At 35.5% G+C, this 20019-nt stretch overlaps 2 protein-coding genes across 2 annotated transcripts in view; both read right to left on the bottom strand.

Moving 5' to 3' along the window:
- Positions 1–1176: 1176 nt before the first annotated feature.
- LOC142346285 (trypsin alpha-3-like) lies at positions 1177–3730 on the bottom strand. The gene is made up of 2 exons (XM_075398799.1): positions 3637–3730; positions 1177–1694 (listed from the first exon to the last, which is right to left on the bottom strand). The coding sequence occupies exons 1-2, from the start codon at positions 3728–3730 to the stop codon at positions 1177–1179; spliced, it is 612 nt and encodes a 203-aa protein (XP_075254914.1).
- A 3345-nt stretch (positions 3731–7075) lies between these two features.
- Positions 7076–20019, bottom strand: part of LOC142346284 (uncharacterized) — an 84966-nt gene continuing 72022 nt past the window's right edge. The window contains exon 6 of the mRNA XM_075398798.1: positions 7076–7853. Coding sequence (XP_075254913.1) covers positions 7336–7853 — 518 coding nt within the window. The 3' untranslated portion in view covers positions 7076–7335. The remainder of the gene's footprint in view (positions 7854–20019) is intronic.

Genomic DNA, 20019 nt, shown 5'->3' with positions numbered 1-20019 from the left:
TTCAAATAGTAAACAAAATGTTTTCTAATTAAATAGAAGTAACAGTTTGCAGGTAAAATCAAAAACTTTTCCATTTACATTTCCGTAACCTACCAATTTAAAAAATTATTTGCTACGTTGATGATATACATATATATATGTATATAATTTTAAATTTATATATATATATATATATATATGAATACATATATATATATATATATATATATATATATATATATATATATATATATGAATACATATATATATATATATATATATATACCTCTTTTGAGTTTAAAAAAGGACCCTGTCTTTGTAACCGAGCACTGAATCAGCGAAGTTCTGAAGTGCATATTAGAACCTGTTTCATGCTTTTTGTCAGTTTTCAGATGACTCTTCGATATTTTTTAATCGTATTTTTTTCTGTGTTACCTTCTCTTTGTTTTTCCCAATGAGTAATATGTCACGTAATTGTTTGGGCAGTTTTGCTTTACTGGAAGTTTGACTTCACACTCCGTGTTTGAGTGCAAAAATATTTGAGATCATATAAAACTCTAGGACGGATCAAATTACTGGCAAAAACGAGTAGGCGAGATTTTCGATTAGCGTTGTCTTCGCAAATTTCGGGATTCTGATCGTTTTTGTTTTGAAGTTTTCATTTTTCAAACAGTCAATAATAGATGGGCCATAAAGGTGATCATAGATGTGCATTGAGTGTAACGTCAAATCTTTTTATTTATTTACACCAAGTTAGTTTAGATTAGATATGGAAGGGGTGGATTTTCACGATGACCGGATACAAATGAGGCAAATTCATCATCAATTTTTTGGTCGTTGAATCAAATTCAGAACTTTTTTTCCTAATTTATGTGTAGTTTTTCGTCGGTTACTATGTTTGTTAATTTACAATACCGTCTTAATTCTTTTGAAAAAGCAAAGTTTATTAAACGTATTTCTTGCATTTAGAAAAAACTACTTGTTTAAATAATATTTAAACTTGTTTGATACTGTTTAAACGACGTTGTTACATTGACAATGGCTTTGTTTCTACGTATACCATTTATATTTCATCAGCTTCAAACGAACCACCTACAGTTTTATAAAAAAGACTGGTGCTATTTTCAATGAGAGGTGAATTTTCTTAACTGGAAAGCTTAGAGCTGACAAAAAAATGTACAAAAAAACATCAACCAATTACTTCATGTTTTTCTTGATCCAGTCCAGATAGTGTGAAACCCTGGAGTACACACCATACCCATCACAATCGTCTGATCCAAAACTGACCACACCATATAAACACTGTGCCTTGTCTGTTTCAGAGACTGGAAAGACTGGACCTCCTGAATCCCCATGACAAATGTCTTTTTTATCTCCTACCAAACAAATCTGCGATTCACTGGACTTCCCCAGTCCAGATGAGTGACAGTCAACTTCTCGTAACCTGACTTCTAAAAGGGAATCAGTGGAAACAAATGGCTTTCCGCCCTTTGTAGAACCCATTCCACAAACAGCAAGGGTTGAGTCTTTATAGGTCTTTGTACACATTGGGATTACGTTTGATGAGGGAACCCTTTCAGAGAGTGTGATGATGGCGATGTCGTTTGCATGGGTTTCATTGTCATACTTTTCGTGTATTTTGGCACTCCCTTTGATTTTCCTTTTCTCGCTGTCATGATCTGTGAAGTCACCGTATTCAATATTAGTGTCTGTGCCTAAATTTAAACTCCTTGTAAAATGGTTCAGGTTTTTCCCATTATAGCCCCCCCCAAATTATATAACCCCCCATTATGTTATAATTACCATGATTGGGGGCTATAGGTTATTTGACCACGAAGCTGGGAGGGGGGGTCTTAATCGGAAAGACCCCTTTGTTCATGTTGGCACAACTTCACATATTTTGATTCTTCTTAATTTTCTCCAATTGTTCAGGACAATTTTTCTCTGAAGAAAAGCGCAAAAAGTGAAGATTTATCACATTCCAATGTCACATATGCTAAAATTATGATAAATCTAGTATTGAACCATAAATCTAAGCATAGCTGGCAGATTGCCGGAAAAAAGCCACGATAGACGCTTGTGGCCTACCATGAATTGAACCAACAAAAGAAATAAGGTTGACAAATCGACCACCAGCTTTTTAAAAGACCACCAGACTTTCTTGGTTAGATTCGGACTGTAATTTTTGTGAGACACACTTGCTCTACAAGGAAAAAGCCCTGATGGAGCTTTTTCAAAATTAATGTTCGATATTAAAACTCAAGACTCTATTACTCAGGATTTTGGGCATATAAGTTTCGCACTACTTAAATGCACACTGTTGAAATGGAATTTCTAACTTAAGATATCTTAAGAAAATCAAAAAAACTTAAGAAATTTTAGCAAAGTACTAACCTTGGGTTATTTCTCAGAAGTTTCGAATTAAATTATAATGAAAGAATAATGGCCAAATAAGTTAGAACTTTATAAATGGTTTATTGAACAAATATTGATTTTGATTACTAAAGGCAGTTCTGACATTGTCTAAACTGAGGTTATTTAGAAATTTTAATGAAAGTTAAAAACTCTCAGCTCAAATTAGAGGTTAATTACCAAATTGGGGATAAACTTAATTCAGCCATGTGATTTTTTGGGACTTTTTAACCCCACCCTTCTCTCTCGCTCCTTTTCTTTTGCGCTTCAACCCCACCCCTCCTCTGTGCCCCCTCTCATGTGCTTGTGTTTTGCTGATGTTCTTATTTATATTTGTTTGCTTTCTTTTGCAGCACACAAACCCCCTGCCCTTTCTGTGACCCCTGCTGCAGCGCAAAAAACCCCCTGCCCTTTCTGTGACCCCTTCTGCGCATTTAGATGATGTTCCTATTTATACGTTTTAGCCTTAGCAATTTTAGGGTCTCTCTTCTTTTCTTTGACGGTTAGAGAATAGGTCGAATCCTATTCTCTAATCTTCAAAGAAGCCAAAGAGGCCCATGCAGCAGCTAAGGCACATTTCCGGCGCTTCTTGCAAGACGGTTATCTTGCAAGAGTCTTGTAAGATGGTCGGTTATCTTACAAGACTCTTGCATTTCGGACGGTTATCTTGCAAGATCTTGCAAGAATCTTGCAAGAGTCTTGCAAGATGATGCATAGTGTTGCAAGATTCTTGCAAGATTCTTGCAAGATCTTGCAAGATAACCGTCCTCAATCAACTAGGGTAGACTGTAAATTGCAACCAAAGAAAACTTAAACACAATTACATACAAAGTGAACAGATGGTGGGAGAAGGAATGGGTTCAAAACAGAAACTTAAACAAGTCTCAAAATTACACTCTCACAACATCTCTCAAACTCAGTCATCAAAAATATTTTTCAATTCCGCAGTTTTTATTGTGGATCCGTTTTAGGGTTACATATTAGGATATGCAACTAGAAATATTCAAGCAAAGTCGAACAAACACATTAGCGGCCGCAATTTTTTAAATCTTTTCCTTTAGTGCCAACCCCAGTACGTTATGCACCCTCATTCCCCCAATTTAAAAAAAAATGCTTCGGAGTTATTGAGTTATTGTCGGAGTCAAACTGTGGCATGGGGACACTTTTCAAGATAAATAGATTTTACTTTTTATTTCAATCAAATTGAGCAAGATCAATTTACAATACAAGCAAAAGACGACCGACAAGCTCTCCAAATTTGATACACTCCATTGTTGAGATCTCGTCTGCTCTCGATATTCGTGCGTTTGTTCACCGACATCTCTTGGTCGCCAATCATACCATTCCCAGGTCGTTCATTTATGATCAGGCAACTAACGAACGGAGTATGAAGAAAAACCAGACAGCTATGTAGTAAAACAATGCCCAGACCAATGGCCGCACCTGCGAAACAGCCCAGACAACTCTAAAAATTCCTAACAGCTCAATTAAACCCAGGTAATAAATCATTGCAAGTCCAAACGCGATTTTTTTATAGTCCATGCGCAAGAAATTAAGGAGAATTGGAAGAAAAATACTTAGGTTTAATCCTAGATAATCAGTTATTATTTTAAACTGAAGTAAAATACAGCCCAACAAAAATGGTACAGGGTATTAAATACTTCTTTAACTTAAAAATTCCGTTGACAAGATATTTTTCTTTCTCTTGATCAACTCCTTAGTATGCCATCTACAATACTCGGAAATCTTTTGAGCACCATAAAATAAAATCTTAATGCTACCTTGGAAAAACGTTGACTGGGTTTCAAAGTGAGCTATCACTGTTCCAAATTTCAGAGACCTTGTGACCTAAAAGAAAGAAAACATCTAATCAAAACTATTTGTTTTTAGCTGTATACGACCAGAAAGCTGATTTCAGGTCATTCAATGGCTTCTGTTGGTAAAATAACAATTTTATCAGAAGAGAAGAGCTGGAAAAAACTTTCAAAGGATCAATACCCGGGTCGAGGTTTTTGGGTGAATTTTTATAAGAAATGCGGTGAATGCGGTGGATTTTTGTAAGAAATGCGGTGATTGCGGAGAAAGCAGTGAAGAGAAATATTTCACCGCGAAATTCACCGCATTTCTTACAAAAATTCACCGCATCAACTTTTGTGGCAAATTAATGTAGGAAACGCTGTGAATGCGGTGAAAAAAAAACAATTCACCACATTTGCTTTAAAACTTTTACTTAATCTGATTTAAATTCTCAAGAAATATGATAGAAATACGTTACAGTTGGCGCAGTGGAATAAGAAGTTGAAGGCCTGTAGGAAGTAACAGGTTCGAACCAGTGTAAGGAAATTTTTTTGTAAGACTACTGAGAACGCGGTGAAAATAAATAACTCACCGTTATTCACCGCATTCACCGCAAAAAGATGTAAGAAATAAGCGGTTAAATTTTTTCGCCGCATTTCACCGCATTTCTTACGATAATTCACCGCCAAACCTTGACCCGGGTAGTTTTTAAAAATAGAAAAACAAATAGAAAACTCCAGAATAATTTTTAAAAACTTTTTTTTGTTCATTGCGACACATCATCTAAATAATTCTGGAATTCTCTCTTGGTATATCCTTAATTCTTCCTGAAACATCTGGTGTAATTTAAATTTTTTATTCTGAGTTATTTTTTGCGGTTTTATTTTTGTCTTTTTGTACAAAACTTAAATTTTTTGTTAGTAAGATTGTTTTTTTTTGTTTTTTTTACGATACGTTGCTTTTATATATTGATTAAAAAGCAAAGTTGTTTCACTGCTTCTTATTGTTATTTTCATTAACAAGATTTCAGAAAACTGAGCATTTTTGATCACGCTTCACACATTCAGATCACATGGACAACTTGCGACCAACCAGACAAATCCGAAACAACCACTCATCCCAAAAAAAAACTCTGATGTCCAGGTAGCGCTCAGAGCTTCAGATTCATAATAAATCTAACTCTTTAGTACGATTTAAATAACTCAACAACATTAAGAACTAGTAACTGGACTCCTGGAGTAAAATTTTTTCTCTATTTAGGAGTTTTAACGGAAAGAAAAAGTTAGGTTGCTACTACTCCACTCACCAAAAGATATTGTTTCATTTTTATTTTTAGAAAACGGAACGTTCATTATAGACTCTATTTGAGGCTCCATTCAATTCATTTTTCTTTTATAAGCATTTATGTTTTCCACCAATACTATTCATCAAAAAATCTTACCAGCACCGAAACTTTTAAATTATTTGAAACAAATGCATAGCAATATAAATGTAAAAATTTCCACGAAAACATCATTTTGAAATAATTAAACTTTGAGGAAAACTCAATCATTTGTTTTGGCATACAATTGGTTTTTGAAGATACTTGTGCTGAGTAATTCTGTTAGACGCCTATCGTTTTCCGTAAAAATGTGAATATTGGACAAATTTTAAATAGACAGAAAAATGTTTCTCAATATTTGAAGGAAAAACAAAATTTGTAACCAATTGCTTTCATGTGAATTCTTACTTACCTTTGTTTCACTTCTTTTGTATTATAATTTTATGTCATGTGCCTTTACATAGCTTCTTTTAGCCTAAATCCTGCTGTTAAATTTCCACAACTGCGTCTTAATGTTTTTTTTCTGACCATATATTTCCTTGGCAATTATTCTTTTATTTTTTTTGCATTGACTTTTTTGTTCTTACTGTTAAGGTAGAAGCCTTCAAATAGTAAGCAAAATGGTTTCTAATTAAATAGAAGTAACAGTTCGCAAGTAAAATCAGAACTTTCCCATTTACATTTCCGTAATCCGACCAATCTAAAAAAATTATTTGCTACGTTTGTGTGTATTTATATGTGTATATGTTTGTGTGTATGTCTCAGTATATATATATATATATATATATATATATATATACATATATATATATATATATATATATATATATATATATATATATATGAATATATATGTATATATATATATATATATACATCTTTTGATTTTAAAAAATCCCTGTCTTTGTAACCGAGCACTGAATCAGCGAAGTTTCTGAAGTGCTTATTAGAACCTGTTTCATGCTTTTTGTCAGTTTTCAGATGACTCTTCGATAATTTTTAATCGTATTTTTTTCTGTATTAGCTTCTCTTTGTTTTTCCCAATTAGAAAAATGTCACGTAATTTTTTGGGCAGTTTTGCTTTACTGGAATTTTGACTTCACACTCCGTGGTTGGGTGCAAAAATATTTGGTATCATATAAAACTCTAAGACGGATCAAATTACTGGCAAAAACGAGTAGGCGAGATTTTCGATAAGCGTTGTTTTCGCAAATTTCGAGATTCTGATTGTTTTTGTTTTGAAGTTTTCATTTTTTCAAACAGTCAAGAATAGATGGGCCATAAAGATGATCATAGATGTGCATTGATGTAACGTCAAATCTTTTTATTTATTTACACAAAGTTAGTTTAGAAGATATGGAGGGAGTGGATTTTCTCGATGACCGGATACAAATGAGGCAATCATCAATTTTTTTTACCATCTCCTCTTCAAAATTCAGAAAAGGGATTCACTTTGTGATCATTCAAGTTCCTTTGTTTGGTCGTTAAATCAAATTCACATTTTTTTTCTTAATTTATGTATAGTTTTTCGTCGGATACCGTCTTAATTCTTTTAAAAAAGCGAAGTTTATTAAACGTATTTCTTACATTTAGAAGTAAACTACTTGTTTAAATAATATTTAAACTTGTTTGATGCTGTTTAAACGACGTTGTTACGTTGGCAATGGCTTTGTTTCTACGTATAGCAATCCATTTATATTTCATCAGCTTCAAACGAACCAACTACAGTTTTATAAAAGAGACTGGGGCTATTTTCAATGAGAGGTGAATTTTCTTAACTGGAAAGCTTAGAGCTGACAAAAAATGTACAAAAAAACATCAACCAATTACTTCATGTTTTTCTTGATCCAGTCCAGATAGTGTGAAACCCTGGAATACACACCATACCCATCACAATTGTCTGATCCATAACTGACCACACCATATAAACACTGTGCCTTGTCTGTTTCAGAGACTGGAAAGACTGGACCTCCTGAATCTCCATGGCAACTGTCTTTTTTATCTCCTACCAAACAAATCTGCGATTCACTGGACTTCCCCAGTCCAGATGAGTGACAGTCAACTTCTCGTAACCTGACTTCTAAAAGGGAATCAGTGGAAACAAATGGCTTTCCGCCCTTTGTAGAACCCATTCCACAGACAGCAAGGGTTGAGTCTCTATAGGTCTTTGTGCACATTGGGATTACGTTTGATGAGGGGACCCTTTCAGAGAGTGTGATGATGGCGATGTCGTTTGCATGGGTTTTATTGTCATACTTTTCGTGTATTTTGGCAGTCCCTTTGATTTTCCTTTTCTCACTGTTATGGTCTGTGAAGTCACCGTATTCAATATTAGTGTCTGTGCCTAAATTTAAACTCCTTGTAAAATTGTTCAGGTCTTTCTCATTATAGCCCCCCCCCCCCCCCCCAAATTATATAACCCCCCATTATGGTATAATTGCCATGATTGGGGGGCTATAGGTTATTTGACCACGAAGCTGGGAGGGGGGGGGGGGGGTCTTAATCGGAAAGACCCCTTTGTTCATGTTGGCACAACTTCACATATTTTGATTCTTCTTAATTTTCTCCAATTGTTCAGGACAATTTTTCTCTGAAGAAAAGCGCAAAAAGTGAAGATTTATCACATTCCAATGTCACATATGCTAAAATTATGATAAATCTAGTATTGAACCATAAATGTAAGCATAGCCGGCAGATTGCCGGAAAAAAGCCACGATAGACGCTTGTGGCCTACCATGAATTGAACCAACAAAAGAAATAAGGTTGACAGATCGACCACCAGCTTTTTAAAAGACCACCAGACTTTCTTGGTTAGATTCGGACTGTAATTTTTGTGAGACACACTTGCTCTACAAGGAAAAAGCCCTGATGGAGCTTTTTCAAAATTAATGTTCGATATTAAAACTCAAGACTCTATTACTCAGGATTTAGGGCATATAAGTTTCGCACTACTTAGATGCACACTGTTGAAATGGAATTTCTAACTTAAGATATCTTAAGAAAATCAAAAAAACTTAAGAAATTTTAGCAAAGTACTAACCTTGGGTTATTTCTCAGAAGTTACGAATTAAATTTTAATGAAAGAATAATGGCCAATTAAGTTAGAACTTTTTAAATGGTTTATTGAACAAATATTGATTTTGATTACTAATGGCGATTCTGACATTGTCTAAACTGAGGGTATTTAGAAATTTTAATGAAAGTTAAAAACACTCAGCTCAAATTAGTGGTTACTTACCAAATTGGGGATAAACTTAATTCAGCCATGTGATTTTTTGGGACTTTTTTGCATAAGATTAGTTTAAAAAGAAATCGGACTTGATTATGTCTCTATTATATACTTTTGCGGAGTATATATATATATATATATATATATATATATATATATATATATATATATATATATATATATATATATACCGCTTGATTTTTGTAGATTTTAGAGCTTTTTTTCAGTTTAATTTTGTAAGTGAAGTCTCTCCTTTCTGTTGGTAAGACAGAGAGTTCGTAGTTTGATTTCGGCTTGTTTTTGATATAATTTTTCTCTGTAGGCAGAAGTACTAGAAGTTAGCTGGTGTAAGTTAACTTTTTCTGAGTATAAGATTATGCCCGTTTTTCGCTATAAGTTAGTTAGGACAGAAGGTTTTGAGAGAATTAAAATCGCCTAGATGGCTAACCTAGAGAATATCAAAACTTGGAAGTTATATTCAAAACTTGTCGGAATTTAGAGGCTAAGGCCCCCGAACCACCTTAGCTGAATTTTAAATTCTACACACACTTTTGACCTTTAATTAGCAACTGTTCATAAAAATTAAAGTTCCATAAGTGAGTTTAGAAGTCAATATTTTGAGTGAGGTAAGTCACGCAATTGAATTAAAAGCAGAAATAACGTCACAAACAAAATTTTAACTGTAAGGCAAACGAAGTCACTGAAGTCATTGGAAAAGTCAATTCCAAGAATTCAGGGTAAGACGAACAAAATTCTGTTAGACGATAGAAAAAAATAGTAGCGCAATAATAACCGCCTGGAATTGCTGACGCGGCTATTCAATAAATTGACATAGGATAGATGTCACATTAAGAGAATTCCGACCTTTTAAAGTGTGTCCTCAATTATGTCAAAATCAAAAAATCAATCAAACTCAGCAACCTCGTTTATCTTAAACAGTCGACGGGTTGAATCGAATGTTGAATCGGAGCTTTGTTGATTTTGGTTTGATGAAAATTTTTAACTTGTTTTTGAGATGACAGCTTATCACTTCTCTAAAGTTATTTAAATAGTTATATCAAAGCTATTAAATTGTTATTTAGATAGTTATTTGAAAATACTTTGAAAGTTATTTCGATCTAAATATTATCTAAAATTATTTAAAGCTGTTTAAAAGAGTTATTTAAAGTCAAGTTAAACGAGATTTCTTAATTTTTCATTAAAAAGCGGGATAATTCTGGATGTAGTAAATAAAAAAAGCTGCAGAGCTAAAAAAAAAGAAGGTTAATTCTGTTCTCGGAAACCCCCCACTTAATTTAAGATATATGAAACAAATCCCCACCTGATTTCACACGAGCTGCGCGCTTAGTGCGTTTGATCATTTGCTCATGCCTCGTGTAGAACGCAGGAAATTGTCATAAAAAGATACTGCGAGTAAGTTAGATCATTAAGGTCAACTTAGACAAGTTAATTACGTGTTTGAAAAAAACGTTCCTTCTTAAAGAGTTATTGTTGCGAAGGCGCCAGAGGGCGGAGTTGAGTGATCTATCTTAAACAAACAAATTAATGAACAAAAGCATATTGAGCTTTCGATATATTTCGTTTACTTAGCAAAACTGTATTCGTGCATCAGGCTAAAGTCGAAATGAGTGATTTAAATTTAGAAGAAAACTAGAGAGCGAACATTTGAAGCGAACTAGATACTTAGAACAGAATTCGAACTTCGATTTGTAATTTCATAAAAGTTCCATTTTGAATTTCAAAAATAATGGGCAACCCAAATCTGGTACCCTTCAACTCTCTAATTTATGTTCATCATTGGACTCCGAAAATTTGTGGCCATGTTCCCCTAATGATTTTCCATATATAATAGGGATGCACGGCCAGTTACATCTTTTCGAACTGAGTTATTACCACCAAAAGTGGTGTTATTCGCAAGTTTTGATATTCTAAGAAAAAATTTGAAAGTATATGGATGAAAAAAAAACAGTCGTACTAGCAAGTACTTGTAAAATAATATTTTGGGTGATCATCGGAAGGGTTTAGAAAGTTGCAGGTAAAATTCATTTGCAATTTGAAATTAAAAAAAGCAATATATCAGTTTTTCGAATTACCGTGGGACAGAACGTGTCCGATGCCCCCGGGATGGGAAGGAGGTATTGGTCGATAACCAATCAATGACGGAGGAACCTCTATATAATATCCTAGTGCAGCTATAATTTTCAGGCCAATCAGACCCCCCATCCTCCGGTTATTAACACCGGAAGTAATGTGATTTGCAAATTTTTATGTATTTTACTGTGAAATATGACCGTTTGAGTCAGAAATAGTGGGATTAATCAGCCGTAATGTAATGCACGTATGAACTAAGATTTTGCATTATCATGTGAAACGTTTAGTTTGCAAAATAGTGATTTTTGAGATTATTGGTAATTATCACAGGAAGGTAGTTAGCACCTAAAATGAAGTAGTATTTTTTCGGAAAATTGAAATCGGATTGACATTGAATGTGGGAGAAAGACTAATTTGTGTACGAGGAATTCGATTTTAATGCCAGATTTGACCCCACATCAGCCTGCAAAGAACTAGCGCACTCCTGTGCTGTTGAACTCGATTTTTGAGTTGCTCGTAGAGTATTGGTAGTAGCCCTATGATTTTAGGAGGGTTAGTGTAACTTTTCAAGGGCTTTCAATTGGCGGTAATTTTACCCCCAGAATCCGGCCGCACGCCAGAGCTGAGGGATGACCCGAAAGCCGAAAAAAATACGAATTTCTGGCCCCCAAAATAAGTTTGATAGGGTAAAAGTATGATGACCCAGGACAGTTAGTGACAAAATATACCCACCCCGATCACTTTTCCCGATTTCGGATGTTTCGGATTCTGGTTGACACGACTCCTAATAAGTATTCAAACTGTAAACGATTCGCAACTGCTGGTTGGTTCGTCATGAAACTTTTGCAAGCAGGTTGATGGCACCCTATATTTACTAAAAAATACCGACTTTTTGACAACTACTTCAAGAGTTAATAAGTTTGAAATTTTGGAGTCATCCAGGAGATCGATAAAAAAAGTGTGCGCAGTCATTGCTCGTTTTCAATTTAGAGTAAGGCCATGAAATTTTGTGGGAAAGTGAAACTATGAAATAACTTTCCATGACAATAATAAGTTTTATCAACCTGACCCGTCATTTTAGACGGGTGTCCTTTGGATGACTCCTAGATGTCAAATTTAGAGAATTGATCTCATCGGCTTTTATAATTATTGGGAATTGCATGAAATGGTTTTAAACTTGGAAATTACAATTGGCTTTTGTTTTAAAGTTGGATTTAGTTGCTTATTCGGCACATAATTTTTGACAGGGATTGATTGCAGCTAGTTACTTGGAAAGCAGAAATAGTGAAATGAAAACTTTCCAAAGCATTGTTCAATGTTTACTAAGCAAAGACTGATTGACATTTCAAGTGCATATATGAGATAAAGCGAAGTGGGTTTGGTTACATAAGATTGCAAAGCTTGTTTGCTAAAGGATAAGGAGAAAGTTAAACAATGGTTGGTAGCAGTTGAATGACAGAGCATAAGTTGATATTTTTTTGTTTGCATATGATACCAAGCCCTCCTAGAGAATGTAACAGACTTCAGGTATAAATTGCAATGTTTGCTTAAGAGATTAAGGTTTGTCTGCTCAAGATAAGAGCGTTTTGATTGAGTAAATATTGAAGTGAGAAACAAAAAATTTTGCAAAAGCGAGAGAAAGTAGTTGGTTTAGTGTGACAAAACTTCAAAAGATAGTATGAAAAACAGGGAAGAGATTGAGATTGAGACTGAACTCTGAAAGTTTGCAATTGCAAGACCAGTTGGGATACTGTGAGAGATTTTGATTTAGTTCCGTTGGGAAGTGAACCGCGGATATTGTTTATTTAAGTTAGGTTAATTAATATTATAAATTGTCCTATGTTTGTCCTTTCCTTTGATGTGCAAGTAATTTTCTTACATTTGTTATCTATATAACTAGATTTGATATTACGATCCCGATTGTGAAATAACTTATTTCAAGGCAATCTAATTTGCAACAGCCTACAAAGTGGAAGATTGTAAACATCAGAGTAACATGGTTAAGCTTTCTTCACCGTTTCAAAACTTTTGGTTTATTTTATTTGGTTGATCTTCTGGGCAACAGATTCCCCTCACTGTTTGCCTGGTTAGAATTTTTGAAGACGACAGTTGCGCTCCTGAGTGGGCTTTGTTCCTTTGTTATTTTTTGCTGTAAAGCTGTAAATTTTTTTCTCAAAATTTTGAGAGCCTGCAAATTTTTTCGTTGGAAAAACCGCTAAGAGCGCACCGAAAATTGACTTACATTTGCAATTTGGTTTACCAATAGTTTATTTATGTTTGGTTTTCAATTGGTGAAGCGTTTTCCTTCACCAGGCTACTAATTTTGAGAAGATTGGCGTGAACATTGTTTGAGCACTGGCATTTATCTTGGATGGACGGAAGAAGAGATGTTGAAGTTGTTTCTCACAAAATTGTGTGGGCAGACACTGAATCTAGTAAGTGATTTACCAAGAAGTTTTTGGCGGACGACTCCAGCGAAACAAGCATGGACATTGACAGAGACGCTGTATCAGTTTGACAAGAGTGAAGCTACAATTTTTTTATGAGCGAAGCTACAATTTGTTTGTTAGAGGAAAAGCGGGAAGTAGGGCGGAATTCATTGAAACCAGTGATTCTGCGGATCAGAGAACGTGAAAGCAGTGTTCTCACAGACAGATGGTTGATGCAAGTAGAAGCATTGACACTGCATTAATGGTCGAATTTCGGCAAACTGGCAAAGGTTCTGAATGGTTTGGCATTGGGTCCGACTGTGGTGTATCAGGAATAGGAGCTTTTAGTAATGATCTGTTCGGAGAACTGGAAGATACGAGAGTTGCGGAGAGTGGTAGTAAAATGAGAAGTCCGGGTTACGGCTATGAAGTGCAAACTAGAACTGAGGTCGAGTTTACTGAGGAATATTGTGGTCAAAAGAATCAGTAAATTTATAAAGCAGCGCTTAGCAGAAAAGTTGAAGCAGAAAAGTTCCCACAGAAAAAGATCATCGCGCGGAGTGTCGAGTATTGTGGACCAGATGAGCATCATGCTATTGAAAAGGATAGTTTAATGTCAGCAGAGTCTAAGGAGCTAAGCGATGAACAGTCAGATGATGACTATTTGTTTGAAAGTAATTCGGATAAATATTTTTTGCATTTAGACGAACTTGATGCCAACGATGCGAGTAGCAAGACTAGTTTTGCCGCAAGTTTGAACTCAGTAGTATGCGACAAGGTAACTGCAAAAGCAAGCAATTTTGGCTCATTGTCGAAGCTAGCAGAAACGATATGTTGGGAGCCGGGGACGTTAACAACAGGACGTTTGGACCAAAAGTTCTGCAATGCAACACACGTGGCTGATGAGATACATATTTGTACCACTGAGTGCCCTGTGTACACTTTGGTGAATTGGACTAGCTCAGGAAGAATTGATTGGCAGTTAGTATCTGAATGACAGAAGTAAGGGTCAAAACGATAAAAAAGCAGGTGACTGAAGTAATTTTGCTCAGTTGGGAAAGGAACTGAAGGAATGGGTGCAATCGAAATTGTATGAAAGTAAGCTTAATGATGGTGTTTGCGTCGAACCAACGGATGGGCATCCAGAGGAAAGTGCTGAAATTGACTGAACAGGGAAATTAAGGCAGAAGTTAATGGTGAGAGGGTTGCGCGATTGTATTTTTGATCATCAACAGCTCATGAGGGAGGAATTTAGTGGGTTTTCGATGAAATTTGAGCAGAAAATGGAAAAGACTGCATCGCGATTTCCGGAGACTGCAAAGTTTTTGCTAGAAAACCAATTTTTGAGCTGGAAAGAAAAGTGGAGTAGTTTCGAAGCATCAAGGCAGCAGTCAAGGCAGGATTACAGGAGAAATGGCAGCTACAGCGGAAAAAAGGTGGACATCAATTCAAGTATCAGAGGAAGAAGCTTTTCATATTTCATATACCGGTGCACGAGTGTAAGATGAGAGGGACGCTGATAGCTAAGATATTCAAACCTTTTTACCGAATTTTTACCTCCATTGCTTATATTTGTTTTATTTGGAAAATTTGATCAAGCACAATAGAATTCGGAAAAATTTTTTCAAAGAAAAAAAGATGATTTAGGGAAATGTGTAACTTTGGTAGATCAGTATTTAGATTTGTTTTCCTACTTTAGTGGTTTTGGGGTTCCCCGTGAATTAGTATGTCAAAGGCAATGGCCAGAATTTGTTAAAATGCGAAAATGCGAAAGTGTTTTCAAATCTGATTTAATCAACGGCCATTCAAGTTTTAGTGCAGTCAATTTGATAATTGCAAGCCAAAATTTTGATCACTTGCGGAGTTGTTAGACTAATTTACTGGAACTGTTGACTATAAAAGTTTATAGGAGAACGCCTTGCAATTATTCGGGAGAATAATGATCTAGGAGGGAGACCGGAAATTGTCATAAGCAGATACTGCGAGTAAGTTAGATATTTTAGGTCAACTTAGACAAGTTAACTAGGTGTTTGAATTAAGCCTTCTCTGTTAAAGGGTTATTGTTTTGAAGGCGCAGGAGAGGTGGAGTTGAGGAGTGATATATCTTAAACAAACAAATTAATGAACAAAAGCATATTGAGCTGTCGATATATTTTGTTCACTTAGCAAAATTGTATTTGTGCGTCAGGCCAAAGTCAAAATGAGTGATTTAAATTTAGAAAAACTAGAGAGCGAACATTTGAAGTGAACTAGACACTTAGAACAGAATTGGAATTTTGATTTGAAGTTTCATATAAGTTCCATTTTGAATTTGCAAAATAATGGGCACCCTAAATATGGTACGCCTCAACTCGTTAACTTATGTTCATCATTGGACTCTGAAAATTTGTGGCCATGTTCCCCTAATGATTGTCCATATATAATAGGGATGCGCGGCCAGTTACATTTTTTTGAACTGAGTTATAAGCACCAACAGTGGTGTTATTCAAAATTTTTCATATTCTAAGTAAAAATTTGATTGTTTATGGATAAAATAACGGTATAAACCAATCGTATTAGCAAGTACTTGTAGAGTAATATAATGGGTGATCATGGGAAGGGTTTAGAAAGTTGTGGGTAAATTTCATTTGCAATTTGAAAAAAGTGCAGTTTATCTGTTATTCGAAATACCGTGGGACAGAAATTGTCCGATCCCCCCGGGATGGGAAGGAATTATTGGTTGATAACAAATCAATGATGGGTGGACCCCTAATGGTTCTCTATTTCGGTTTTAATTCTAAGGCCAATCAGACCACCCATCCTCCAGTTATTAACACCGGAAGTAGTGTGATTGGAAAGTTTTTAGGTATTTTACTGTGAAATACGACCATTTGAGTCAGAAATAGTGGGATTAATCAGTCGTAATGTCAAGCACCTATGAACTAAGATTTTGCATGATAATGCGAAACATTTAGAATGCAAAATGGTGATCTTTGAGATTATTGGTAATTATCACAGGAAGGTAGTTAGCATCTAAAATGAAGTAGTTTTTTTCGAAAAATTGAAATCGGGTTGTCCTTGAATTTGGGAGAAAGACTAATTTGTGTACGAGGAATCCAAATTTAATGCCCGATTTGACACGCGCCACACCAGTCTACACGGATCTAGCGCACGCATGTGTTGTTGAACTTGAAATTTGAGTTGCTCGTGGAGTATTGGTAGCAGCCCTATGATTCTTGGAGGTTTAGTGTAACTTTTTAAGGGCTTTCGATTGGTGATATTTTTAACCCCAGATTCTGACTGCACGCCGGCGCTGTGGGATGAACCAAAAGTCGAAAACCAAAAAATACAACTTTCTGGCCCACAAAAAATTTTGATATGGTAACAAAATGATAACCGGGGACAATTAGTGACAAAACAAACTTACCCCGATCATTTTTCCCGAGTTGGGATTTTTCGGATTCTGGTCGACACGACTTCTTGAAAAATTCAATTTGCAAACGACTCGCAACTGCTGGTTGGTTTTTCATGAAACTTTGCAGGTAGGATGTTGACACCCTATATTTACTTGAAAAGTTTACCCGAAGACCTTTTGACCACTACTTCAAGAGTTAATAAGTTTGGAATTTTTGGGTCAATAAAAAGTGTGCGCAGTTATTGCTCCTTTTCAATTTGGAAATAGTCCATGACATTTTGTGGGAAAGTAAAACTAAGAGAGAAATTTTCATGACAACAATCAGTTTTATCAACTTGGCCACTCATTTTGGACGGGTGACAGTTGGATGACCCCTAGATGTCACATTTTTAGGTTTTCAGGAAAATTGGTCTCATCGGAGTGTATAGTTACAAGGAATTGCATGAAATGATTTCAATATTGGACATTAAAATTGGTCGTTGGTTTAAGATTGGGTTCAGTTATTTGTTCAACACATGATTTTTGACAGGGATTCATTGCAGCTGGTTAATTTAATAGCGGGAAGAGAGGAATAAGAACATTTCAGAGCAACGTTTAATTTTTACTAAGCAAACACTGATTGATATTTCAACTGCATACATGAGATAAAGAGAAGTGGGTTTGTTTACATAAGAGTAAAAGGGTTGTTTACTAAAAAGATAAGCAGAAGTTGAACAATGGTTGGTAGCAGTTGAATGACAGAACATAAGTTGATTTTGATTTGTTTGCATAGAAGACAAAGCCCTCCTGCAGAATGTAACAGATTTCAAGTGTAAGTTGCAATACTTACTTAAGATATTAAGGTTTGTTTGCTTATAAGAGCGTATTGGTTGAGTATAAATTGAAGTGACACAGAGAAATTTTTTGCATATATTGGAGAACTTTTTGAGAATTCAAAACTTTAGACACATTAGAGATTTTTGCACAAGCAAGAGAAAGTAGTTGGTTTTGTGTGACAAAACAGATGTAGTTGGTTTAAAAGATTGTGTGAAAACAGGGAAGAGATTGAGAGAGAGACTGAACTCTGAAAGTTTGCAGTTGCAAGACCAAATTGGATACTGTGAGCAATTTCGATTTAGTTCCTTTGGGAAGTTAACAGCGGTTATTGTTTTTTTTAATTACTATTATAAATTGTCTTAAGTTTGTCCTTTCCATTGATGTACAAGTAATTTGCTTACATTAGTTATCCATATAACTAGAATTGATATTACGAGCCCGATTGTGAATTAACTTATTTCAAGGCAATCTAATTTGCAACAGCATACAAAAGTGGAACAGGGGAAATATCAGAGTAACAAGGTAACGCTTGCTTCATTAATTCAAAACCTTTGGTTATTTTATTTGATTGATCTTCTGGGCGACAGATTCCCCTCACTGTTAGCCTAATTAGAAAATCAGAAGACAACACCTCGCTAGCCATGGCCATGCCTTAGCGGGCCGTGGGACTTGATTTAAACTATCACAACCAAACACATTATCACGACCAAAATTAAAATTTAAAATAAATGTTTGTTTCCTATTTAAAATTTTTAGTTTATTTTTCGTGGGGTTTTTCGTGGGGTTTATTTTTCGTGGGGTTTTTTACCTAGACCCGTTAGTTCAACCTGCCGTTTTCCCCTAATAGGAGATAATGGTCGAGGTCGGAAAGAAGGGGAAAATAGTTGAGCAAACAGTGTTTCGATTTTCCTTGAATATATTTTTTACTTATCAAGAGTTCGCGACACTAATTCGGAGGCAGAAAAAAACAGAATATACACCCGCTGACATCGGCTTCCAGTGACATTTTTGATATTTGACCAATGACACTATAACATTTCCTCACAATGTCAAGCGATTCAACTGTGAAACAGCGACACAACACATCGACAGTCGAGTTCTGAAAGAGAATTTTTAATTCTAATTTCCCAGAGCAAACTATAGACACCAACTTCTCCAGCCAGTAGACGGGGGGGTACATTGTTTGGATATTGGAGGCTAGCACGCCATAATGTCAGCGGCGCTTGGTAAGTGTGGTAAAATTATCCAGGCTAAAGTGCACTAAGTTTAGGGTTTAGGGAAGCCGAATATCAAAGATAATGGAACGAATGTCAACAACGGCCAACCTGTCATATCAAAGCAAACATGGGCTAAAGATTCATTGATCTTCACAATGAAATCTTTGTGAGATTTTCAGCCAAAAAATCTGGTGCGACGAAACTGGGTTTTCAGGACTGCTATGCCAAAAAATTTGGGTCTGCTATGCCAAATACACGTAGTTGGCTGTTGAAGAGGAAAGGCTACGGAAAAGTTTTGGTTAATTATCAGTCAACAGCTTAGTGCGAATATCTGTAGAGAGCACAAATTAACAACAACATATAAAGAACAAAAAAGACATGGAAAAAGAAACGCCCAATATTGCCCTTGGAATAAATTCCTGAAGAAAGCATTTGAGGCTGTCCATACACAAACTTTTTTCCTAAAACTTATAGGAAATAAGTAGCGCTGTTACAACAAAAATTCTAATAATTAGACCATTAATCCGATTTATTCAGATGAGATAATTAGGTGTGTATTTATTTGTAATTAGAGATAATAGGCGTTTCCAGATAATTTTCCTAACGTTCTAAAACTCGCGCTTGAATGCTATTTGTACTGAGTACATGCAATACCTATTGTATTTACATTTAATGCCACAATTAAAAACAATGTCGACCACGAGGCTCCACAGTCAACATTTAAATGGAACCCAAAGTGAGGTTTCAGAGTAAACAACAACTTTAAAAGTTTTGAATTGAGACAATATTTATTGACAGATAAGCACACGATTTTTCCACATCAACACCAGTGTGATTTAAAAAACCAAAGTTCAAATGAAACTTTAAGCATTCAGTGCATTACTAACGCATTTATCTTAATTCATCTCTCGTAATGGTAGGAATTTGAGCGGATAGTTTAGCAAAATCCGCCCAAAGCCCTTACATTATATGATCGGAATGAGTGAAATTTGCGCGGAAAATGCAAGAAATGAGCAGAATTTGGGCAAACAAATGATAAGAATGGGCGTGATTACCCAAAAATGCAGGGTTAACCTCACACTTAGCCAAAGTAGACCAGGCCAAAGCAAAGCCCAAAAAACAAAAACCTAATTCCTCCTCCGAGCAGCTAATGGGGGCACGGAAGAAACATGGCAAGAAAAAACCGGCACTGGCAACAAAAAGAACGCTCCGACCCAAAACTTAAACAGTAAAATTCAAGAGCAGAGCCAATCACAGCAACACTTAGGCCCTCCACCAAAAGCCTAGTTGAGGGGGATACGGCAAAAAGTGCTAAAAAAACTTCGTCCTAAGAG

Source organism: Convolutriloba macropyga, chromosome 9 (assembly GCF_964194025.1).
Source record: "Convolutriloba macropyga chromosome 9, txConMacr16.3, whole genome shotgun sequence".
Lineage (NCBI taxonomy): Eukaryota > Metazoa > Xenacoelomorpha > Acoela > Convolutidae > Convolutriloba > Convolutriloba macropyga.
This window is presented reverse-complemented; position numbering and strand designations above follow the sequence as displayed.